This window comes from Calonectris borealis, chromosome 16, assembly GCF_964195595.1.
Source record: "Calonectris borealis chromosome 16, bCalBor7.hap1.2, whole genome shotgun sequence".
Classification (NCBI taxonomy): Eukaryota; Metazoa; Chordata; class Aves; order Procellariiformes; family Procellariidae; genus Calonectris; species Calonectris borealis.
Genome location: NC_134327.1, coordinates 8,668,173 through 8,678,097, shown reverse-complemented (window position 1 = coordinate 8,678,097; position 9,925 = coordinate 8,668,173). Strand labels below are relative to the sequence as shown.

General features: G+C 43.1%; 2 protein-coding genes across 6 annotated transcripts in view; one reads left to right on the top strand and one right to left on the bottom strand.

Moving 5' to 3' along the window:
• The first annotated feature begins 498 nt into the window (after nucleotides 1-498).
• On the top strand, nucleotides 499-8,503 carry GDE1 (glycerophosphodiester phosphodiesterase 1). Of its 3 annotated transcripts, XR_012676098.1 has the most exons (7): nucleotides 499-833; nucleotides 2,583-2,758; nucleotides 4,056-4,161; nucleotides 4,925-5,017; nucleotides 5,636-5,847; nucleotides 6,250-8,082; nucleotides 8,265-8,503. XR_012676098.1 is itself a non-coding variant. In XM_075165114.1 (6 exons), the coding sequence occupies exons 1-6, from the start codon at nucleotides 579-581 to the stop codon at nucleotides 6,395-6,397; spliced, it is 990 nt and encodes a 329-aa protein (XP_075021215.1). In that variant the 5' UTR covers nucleotides 499-578; the 3' UTR covers nucleotides 6,398-8,503. The 3 variants fall into 3 exon arrangements, 2 of the variants coding, with proteins under 2 accessions (XP_075021215.1, XP_075021216.1); XM_075165114.1 differs by having other exon boundaries at nucleotides 6,250-8,503; XM_075165115.1 differs by having other exon boundaries at nucleotides 766-833; nucleotides 2,587-2,758; nucleotides 6,250-8,503.
• TMC5 (transmembrane channel like 5) overlaps nucleotides 8,495-9,925 on the bottom strand; it is a 26,677-nt gene continuing 25,246 nt past the window's right edge. For all 3 annotated transcript variants that reach the window (XM_075165112.1, XM_075165113.1, XM_075165111.1), the window contains exon 23: nucleotides 8,495-9,577. In XM_075165112.1, coding sequence (XP_075021213.1) covers nucleotides 9,429-9,577 — 149 coding nt within the window. In that variant the 3' untranslated portion in view covers nucleotides 8,495-9,428. The remainder of the gene's footprint in view (nucleotides 9,578-9,925) is intronic.

The window sequence follows — 9,925 nt, the reverse complement described above, 5'->3', positions numbered from 1 at the left end:
ATAACATAGTATATAGAAACACAGTAATTAATTGGAAAATAACTAATATTAATATTAGAATTAGCTAGCTGGCATAGCTGGAAAAAAACCCCGACACTCCAGACACAGGGGACCTCGGCGACTCTCTGGGCAGTGGTACCTTTCCTTAAATTAACACCATGTATGCTTATCTGCGCCATTTTTTATTCGGAAAAATCCATATTTTCTGGCAGTGCTCCTCCGACCTTTACCTGCGGGGGTTTCTCAACCCTGGGAGCCGCCGGCCTGAGCCTTGACCTCCACCTCCCCGCCGCACCGCCCGGCCGCCACTCGGCGCCGCGCCGCCTCCACCCGCCCCTCAGCGCCTGCCGCCGGGCGGTGCCGAGCGGGGATTGGCTGGCGGTGACAGCTGCCACGCACTGGTTAGCTGAAGGCGGGCGAGCGGCGGGCGCCGATTGGTTGCTGGGGGCTGAATGGTGGTTGGCTGGCGCTGGGCGTGGCCGTGTTGCCGTCGCCCTTGCCCTGAGAGAGGCAGCGGCCGCGGCAGGGTGCGAGGGTCCCGTCCGGTGCGGCCCGGCCCGGTGGGCGCCGCCGCCGCCATGCTGTGCCACTGCGAGGGCCTGCTGAGCGCCCTCACGGCTCTGCTGGGGGTGGTGCTGGCGCTGAGCCGCAGCCCGGCGCTGGCCTGCCTGCTGACGGCCGGCCTCTACCTGGCGCTGCACCTCTTCAGCCTGGAGCCCGCCGCGCCCCAGAGCGCCCAGCGCGTCCTGCGGCCCCGCGGCGCCGCCGCCCGCATCGCCCACCGCGGCGGCGCGCACGACGCGCCCGAGAACACGCTGGCGGCCATCCGACAGGTCAGCACGGCGAGGCCTCACCGAAGCGTGCCCGCCGCCCCTCCCCGAGCCCCTCCTCCCCCGGCCCGCCCCGGCCCGGCGCGGCTCGGAGAGCCGGCCGTGCCCCGGCGGGCGCTGGAAGCTCACTTGACATGCCCAGCCGTTAAGGGACGTGCAGGGCCTGGGACGAGGTTAGGAGTGTGAGGGAAAGCTGCCACATGGTCTGCAGAGAGCGGGCGAGCCTCGGGGAGCCTGTCTCCCCGTAGGTCCGGTGGGTGAGAGACTGAAGCCGGCGGGCAGTAATACAAGCCTGTGGGTTATGTTTGATAATCTGCCTTTCCAGCAGGCACCAAGCCCTCGTCCCCCCGAATAACTCCAGCTTCTTCCAGCTTGCTGCAGCAAGCTGTATGGCTTGTCAGTCCTTCATCCCCAAGCGGATTCAGAACAGTTTGATCAGATCTGGGTCTTGTGGGAACTGTGTTAGGTCCTTGGTGCTGATGGATATTTTAGCAGTGTAGCAATAATGAAATACTGTATTTTGCTGATGTTGTAACAGAATATAGAGAGCGGACAGCAACTTAGTAACAGGTCGTTTGCTTTTGACACAAGGCTTTTTAAGCCTTGAAGATCTGTGATGAGTGTGAGAACTTCACTGTGTACAGCCCTGCCATGAAACTTACTGCTGCCTCATCTGCGAGGCATCATGGTGCAGCTGGGGTTCAAAATCTGTTTCTGAGAATCACTGGAAATGGTGATTAGCAGTCTCTCAAATGTAGTGTATCTGTGATGATGAGATGGTGCTGCGCTGTTGGTTTCTAACCTTTGGGTGAGGCAGGGCTTTTTGTTCTGATAAAGTCTGAAGCTGCACAATAGAGATCCTTACTTGGCAGATACCTCTAGAGTAACCTCTGGGGCATACCTGGCATTTGTCTTTCTGGGGCATTGGCCCTTTTCCCAGGAGGACATTTGGCCTTCAGAAAAATTCATCTTGCGTGCTGTTCACTCAGGTGCTTTTCTGAGGAGTTCCTGGGAAAAAGCCAGGGCAGGAGCAGGGTGTATGAAATGTTCTAAGGCAGCCCAACTGCTTATTGCTCTCTGATAGGGGGTTCCTCAGATAGGAACAGGGGTTTGCCTGCATACATCTACTATTTAGTGCAAGCATGGTAAGTGGTGCTTCTGGGAAGTTTTCTAACTACTGTGTATGGTGGATCAACCGTACTGCACACAAATGGCGAATCTGAAGAAAATATAGCACCTGCGTTTCATAAAAAAAGGGATGGTAGCTTTTTCTTGTGCAAGTAAAGACTTTATGCTCTGATGGCCTGCTCCGATTCTGGATTCTAAGTGCTATCTATGAATTATCTAAACTGTAGGCATTTGCTTCTCTTCTCTTTTGGAAAGTAACATAACTTAAGGACTCAGGAATTATTGGACCAGAAGGAGAGAGCAGGATTCTTTTCTGCATTTTTACATTGAAACAGTCCCAATCCCAAGACCGAGGCATTATCACTATGGTTTTATCTGTAAAATAGATTATATGCTTTCAGTTGATCTATGAATGTTTCTCACAAAAACTTGGATAAAACCTACTTTGTTCTGCAGATCGAACTTACTGAAAAGAACACTAATAGTTTATGATTTTTTACCAGAATACAAACTAATTATAGGTGTACCTATATTAAATCTAATTATAGCTGTACCTATATTAAATCTATAAAGCTGTTTCTTCTGTTGTGTATATCGTGGTTTGGTGTTTTTTTTTTTTTTAAGGCAGCTGAGAATGGAGCAACGGGTGTTGAGCTGGATCTTGAATTTACTGCAGATGGTGTTCCCATTCTAATGCATGATGAAACAGTAGAAAGGACAACTGACGGGTCTGGAAGATTGTGTGACTTGACTTTTGATGAAATTAGGAGGCTTAATCCATCTGCAAAACATAGGCTATGGTAAATGAACTATTGCTATTCTGAAACTACTGTTTCAACAGTGAAAAAAACATTCTTGATAAAAAAAAATTATTGATTTGATCTGTCACTGATGAAAATTTTTGTAAATTTAAAACTTAGTCCCATATGTTACTTCTCATTTGATTTCAGAGGCATATGAGACTATATCTCCTTACCCATCCTTGCAATAGGAACAGTGAAGCAGAGTCAAGATAATTTGCTTTCAAGGACAAAATCCACAGGCATCTAATGTGAAACAGGTTAATCTCTACATAAGCTTCCCCTAAATTGTCTGCAGGACACTAAAGATAATGGGAGTTTCACTATATGTCAAAATTGGCTTGAGTAATTACTTCTAAAACTAATTTTATTCACATATATTTCTTGACTGATTGTGTCTTGGGGATTCTAAACATCAGGACTATACTGTTGAAAAGGAGCTGTACAGAATTCCTGAGTAGTCTCGGGTGGGAGCTGTGACCCCAAGTGGCTGATTAGGTTCTTTCCAGTGGTATGCAGGGGAAAGTATTTTTATACATTACCAAAATTTTGATAACAATGCAACTTCTACAGTATCATAAGTGAATCCATTTTAGAGGAAGAACTTTTAGCATGTGCTCCTGAGACACTGGGATTTCCAGACTCTTGTAAATGTACCACCTGTGAGTCTGTGGTACAAGTAGCATCTTCCCCGCCTATTACTGGAAAGGTGATCACCTGAACCACACAGCGAGAACTTCCACATGGGCAGTTACCACTGATCAGCTGTTGTTCACTGTCACCTTATCAGGAATAATTTACTGATGTGTGAAGCTGCTTCTCCTACATCCTCAGCTTGTCTTGCTTGTTCTGCCAGGATCTGCATTTCTGGCTCAGGGTTAGGGAGCGCAGTCAAAGCAGGATGAAGTGGGTGGATAGGTGGTCAGCAGTTGGGACTGAATGCTTATTTGTGGTAGTTGAGGAAGGAGGTGAAGAACTGACATGTTTCGGTGTGGGACCCGGGGTCAGTGAGCAGCGGATTAGACCTTGAATTTGGAAGGATCCAATTGTCTAGTGGGATCCTGGGGGAAAAGGAGATGTGCACATATCCCTCTACATGTGCAGCCTGTTACTGGGTGAGAGAGCCACTGCTGCCATTGCTAGTGGTGCTTGATCCCACCTCTAGTACTAGTGTATCAGCAAACTATGTTTAGGAATCCCTAGGAAACAGCTCTGTATAGCTGGGGATGCGTGTGCCCGTGTGTGTGCACGCGTGTATCTTGACTGCATTCCAGTGAGGAGTTCTCCATTTCTACAGGAGCAAATTCCAAGGTGAAAAGGTACCAACTCTGAGAGAAGCTGTTGTGGAGTCTTTGCATCACAATCTTACAATCTACTTCGATGTCAAAGGCCATGCAAATCAGGTACTGCTTACTGTATTAAGATACCTTCCTTCACCCTTTCTTTGTGTTTCTAACCAGCTTTTTTGTTGGTCTCAAACTGGTATGTGTGGTACAGTCCCTTCTCTAACATGAGTGAGACTGAGTCTGCTATTTGTGTCATCCAAAGTTGGGCTGTCAAAGCGAAGACAACACGTTCCCTCATCCCATTCCATTGTCCTGGGAAGCCGCAACTTAAAATTAGCATGAGACTCGTGTGAGCGTTGAGTTCAACTCATAGCACCATCATGAAACAAAGCAAAGTGAGTTCCCTGCCTGTGCTGAAGGGAGCTAGTATCTCATCTTCAGCTTCAAGGATCCTGCTTGTCTATAATTTGCATTACTAAAGGGAGATACAGGGGATGAATCATTAACATTTTATGGAAATTAGAATAATTTTTTCTTTAGCATAGCAAAATATGGAAATAAATTCATTTTTCCCCTTGTACTAAACCCTAGGTGGTACTTCAGAATTTTATGCACAATATATTTAAGGGTATTTAAAACGCTGAGAATGTTACTTACTGCTGTAAACAGAATCATGAAAAGGACTTTTGTTGCAAAAAAAAAAAAGTCATTTCTATGTTAATGGTATAAACAAGATGCTGTTTTTCTTCTCCCCCCTTTCCATTTCAATCTCGTTACACAAAACAGGAGTGTATTTTTAAAGGGGATTATTCTAAAATGACTTTGCAGTGTAAAGTAAATATGTATAAAGATAACATCTGTGTGTATCTCTAATTGGCAGGCAGTTGGTGCCCTAAAACAACTCTACCTGGAGTTTCCGCGTTTGTATAACAGCAGCATAGTCTGTTCTTTCATGCCAGATGTTGTTTATAAGGTGATGTTTCCTAAAAGTTTATTTTGGATTTTTCTAGTTCTATCTGGGAATTTGAGTAAGATATACGATTTCCGGTTCCAGATTACTTTTGGGTTGTTAAAATTGCCAAGACTTTTTAAAAAGAATGAAGCATAAATCGTAAGTCTCCTGCATAATCTTATTAGATGTGCTCATGAGATGCACATATGAATCTACAGCAATTCCCTCCACTCTGAAAGCTACGTAGAAAAAAGTGCATAGCTCTTACAGCTGGCATATGGCCAGGTATCTGTGTGCAAGGTCCCTGTTAAATAAACCTCATATTTTGATGTAAATGTAGACTATTCTTAAAACTGTTTCCTAATTCTCGTTGCCAAGTGCATTTACTATGTATTTTATTCCATTGCCTGACTGTTATGCAATTTTTTTAACATAAGAGCAGTTGCTTATTCAGTATGTTTTAAAGAAAAAACAGTAAAATATCATAAGCGGCTTTCTAGAAGAGTTACAAAAGGATCTGGGGGAAGGGGGAGAAGGATTCTGGTAGAGCTGCAAAAGCAAGCTAGCACTTTGTATCTAACCTCTCCCAATTTATATTGCTTTTGTATGAGTTACAGTCTCTTCTCCTTGATCTTCCAGATGAGACAAGCTGACACAAATGTTGTAACAGCACTAACACACAGGCCTTGGCATCTGAGTCATTTTGGAGATGGGACACCCCGTTTCAATTCCTCCTGGAAACATTATTTGTATATGATGATGGATGTCATTCTAGATTGGAGCCTACACAGTTTCTTGTGGCGGTTGTGTGGGGTTTCAGCTTTCCTCATACAGAAAAATTTTGTTTCTCAGTAAGTGTTAAAGCTTGCTAATATATCAGGAGGCAATATCATTCTATTAGTATTTAAGGGTGGAGTTAACATAGTATATGTTAATCAATATGTTCCATTTAGTGTTGTGTAAGATTGTTTCAATAGTTTCTTTACCACGTGCTATTTTATTATTATTTTAAGCCTCTGTCTTTCCAATCTGCATTTTGTTAGATCCTAAGTTTAATCTCAAAGGAGAAGAAAACTGTTGCTTTTGCCTGTGTACAGTAATAAAACACAAAAAGATGACATTGCAAAAGATGATGCACTATCATTCTTGATGTGATACTGATGTAAGACTAAAACTCAGCTGGAGCCTCAGCACTGTCTGCCTTAAATATGATAGTGTCAGCCTTCCTCTTATGGTGTCCTTGTTCCTTGCAGAGAGTATGTGAGGCACTGGTCTTCAAAAGGAATCCAAGTGGTCGCCTGGACAGTGAACACATTTGCAGAAAAAAGCTACTACGAAAGCGTCCTTGAATCCAGCTACATCACTGACAGCTTGGTGGAAGACTGTGATCCTCATTACTAGACCTGTGCTTGGTAGACACTCGCCAACCCAAATACGCTATCTTACTCACGCAGGTCTGAATTCGCCATCGAGAGGGTATCCACTGGTGCAGACGGGACTGCTAACGGTAGTTCTGGGAAAAGGAAGAGCAGCAGTTTACTTCTGCTGTATGGTCAGATCTCGAATGCAGAAGAACCCTCTGTTGCAACACTGGAGAAAGCTGAGGTACAGCCATTCGTAGTCTGAGGAAATCGCACTGTAATGTAAAAGGATCAGTTTTGACAAGCTGTATGTGCAGGTTGCTTTATAATTCTCAGACTATTCCTTTCCTTTGTTTAAATCTTGGTTATAAAGTCATATCAGCAATTTTTGGTGGCAAAATTTAAAATCATGTTTTGATTTTAGTAATTTAAACAGTCTGTTCTACGACTGTGTAATAATTTGAGGTTGATTTATGGCATCTTAAAAACATGTACATTACTGTTCTCAACACAGAACCTGAAAATAATGGTGCTAAAATAGAAGGTGAGTATATTTCCCTCCTACTGCATGGAAGGATGGCTGCGCTGCACCTTGACAAGGAAAAGAAAGCCAACTTTCCATGTTCAACGTGAAGACTATGAGAATTAATGAATAAAACTTGAGTATTTTTTTATCTTCCAGACTTTTTAAAAGAACCAAGGGAGGATAGAAGATTATGTCGTCTAATGATACAGCACATGAATGTATTTATTTTTAAAAGAAAGCTATATATCGAGTGCTGGTGTAGTGGTAGAACAAATAGAGCTGAAATGCCTTTTTACTTTGCTTATTGTGTGCATGATTGAAGGGCACTCACAAGTATATGTGGGAAACTAATCCAGATTTAACTTGAAATCAAGAGAGTCCGCAGCTACAATAAATATCTGATAGCTCACGGGTACGGTATTCTTTATCAGCTGTGCAGCAGTAGATTAATATAAAATGTCAAAATTAGTGCAGGTTGCTTGCTATTTTTTCTAACAAGTAAAACCCCCAGGTGTTCTCATCAGACTGCCATCAACGTGCCATGAACAATTTTGGCTCTGCTCTGGAAGGAGCTGGTAGTTGGAGAAGACTGTCAATGATTAGCAAGAGCAGAAAACTCCTGTGGAGCTAGCCCTAACATAAATTAGACAACCTTTTCTTAGTGGCCAATACACGGAATTACTAAGTTTAATATTTCGTTTCAGAAGAATATGATACTAATTTCAACAGAAATGAGGAATTCGAACTTTTAACTGATTGGTTACCTGCTGCAGGTTATTCAGAGGTAATCTCCGAAGATACATTAGACTGCATGTGTAGCAATGCGTATGTTTGACTAGAAAGTGTAACCATGTTTTAGTAAGGTATTTCCTTGTGCTACTGCGGTTGTGTTGAACTCCTTGTTTCCTTGTTTGGCCGTTGCTGTGTTTCAGCTGATGCGCTGTGCGCTGGGTGATCACTTTACCGTGTGCTAGAGGAAAGCTGCACTTACCAGAAATGAACAGCAGATTGCACGGACTGGTGGTGCCGTTTGGTACAGTGCTTTGGATAGAAGTGTTCTTGATCGTATGCCCCATGGTTAGAATTAGTTCTCATGCACAGAGCCAACTGAGATTAAAAAAAAAACTTCTATAAAAGAGGCAAAAGATAATAAAAACCCAGTCATCAGTCGAAAGAAGTACACAATTGTCCCAATTAAGGTAAGTCCAAACTTCTGAATTAGTGGCAGATTAATGCTACTTTCTGCAAGGGGTGATGGATTTTTTGCTTGTAACTTGAACCATACATAAGCACAAAGACACACAGGAGTAAGGGGTGGATTTTCCTGTCAGGATTGTAAGAGCTTCTTCCATTTGTGTCACTCATCCACCCTGTACTGCAGAACCAACAACCTCCATCTTCTGGTGCACATCCTATAGCCTCTGCCTTTACTGCTGCGGCCGTCGGAAGAGCAAACGACTCTTGTTCCAAAGGTCCATTCTTCCTGGTGCTGCTTGAGTTGTTGGTACTGTTGGGTCACCATCCTCAGCGCAAACAATAAGCCCATATTCAATATTCACAGCCAGACTCCACAACTATACATGGAGAAAACCATAATAAAATTGAATCTCTGATCTTGCATTGTGTGTAAACTTTGTCCTTTCTTCTGTACCTCTGGTGGCTATTTTTGGATTGTCTTCAAACTAAATTATGAGCATGAGGAAAAGATGTGCCTCTTTCCTAAGGCATTTTTATGTCCAAAGCAACAAGGGAGGAATAAACCAGGCAGTAGTAGAAAATGGGCTAAAAAAAAAAATTATCATGGCAAAGTTGTGGCTCTGAATAAAAAGAAGCTGCACTAAGTGTCTCAGATTCACATATGATAAAAAAAATCTCAATGGTATTACTTCCAATCTATTCTTTACTGGAAAAGATATGTCAAACTTTTTGTTTACAAGCAGTGGTTTTACACAGATGAGAATTTTGATAAGTAGTCACTCTTGAAAAAAAGAGTTGTAACTTTTGACATCAAAGCTGGTTTTGAGTGACTGTAATAAACCATAAAAATAGCTCAGAAAAGTGAAAACGGAATAGAAGCTTCACCTGGTTCACACAAGTTACTTTGCAGCCATTACAATGTCTCAATCATTGAGGACAACTGCAATTTCCTTCTATTTTATTTGACTAATACTTCACTTTTGGTTTAGATGAGATAAAAACAGTTTGAACAATATAACTGATTAAAAATATTTTTAGACCAAAGCTTTAATTCACAATTAGGCACAAGTTTCCTTATATTTAGTCAACAACAAGTGACCAGCTGTGGAGGGACCCTTACTGTACCGAGGTAATGGCCAGTCCTGGGGAGGCTGACCAAGGTATCACTACTTCAAAACCAAACACGCAGGATATTCCCTATCATAATAACAAGCTGTGATCGGGATGCCTTTTGCAATCTGTTCTTGTATTTTTTTGTTCCATTTGGGGGTAAAAAAATATGTTTGAATGGTTCTTCCAGTCATTAGTGCAAATGAGTATTGCTTTCTGCAGAACATCAGTCAATGACTCAACATTCATTATTGATTCTGCCTGCTCGTGGTCGAAAATCTGCGTCATCATCTTCGTCTTCCCACTGAGCTGCTTCCCTCGCACGCAGAGCGAGCGCCACTGCCTCAGACATGCCTGGCCTGCTGCTGGGCTGGCATGTCTCCGAATCTGTTTTTCACAAAGGAAGTAATGTTAGCTGTGCTGGTGTCGGTATAGTAACCACCCCCATTAAAAAGCCCTGTGCTATTTAAGTGTCTCATCTGTCAAGTATTTGGAATGAAGTTGCATGTTTGTGTAAACCAGGAATAGTTCAAGCCACCACGCAAGTTTCCATAGCTTTTTTTATTCCAGGCATACAATGTCCTAGGGACTCTACATCACTAATAACCTCTTCTGAGATTCACACCAAGATGTGAAGTATCTCTCTAATGTGATGCAATATTCTTGCCTGTGGCTGCTCCCATATGACAAAATGGCTCATTTACCCACAGAAATTAAACTCTCTGGTATACAGAA

Bases quoted from the DNA above. Each gene is read 5' to 3' on its own strand.
- GDE1 (XM_075165114.1), top strand. From the start codon at position 579: ATGCTGTGCCACTGCGAGGGCCTGCTGAGCGCCCTCACGGCTCTGCTG. The intron at 4,162-4,924 runs GTACTGCTTACT...TCTAATTGGCAG, and splicing joins TCAAAGGCCATGCAAATCAG to GCAGTTGGTGCCCTAAAACA. The intron at 5,848-6,249 runs GTAAGTGTTAAA...TGTTCCTTGCAG, and splicing joins CAGAAAAATTTTGTTTCTCA to AGAGTATGTGAGGCACTGGT.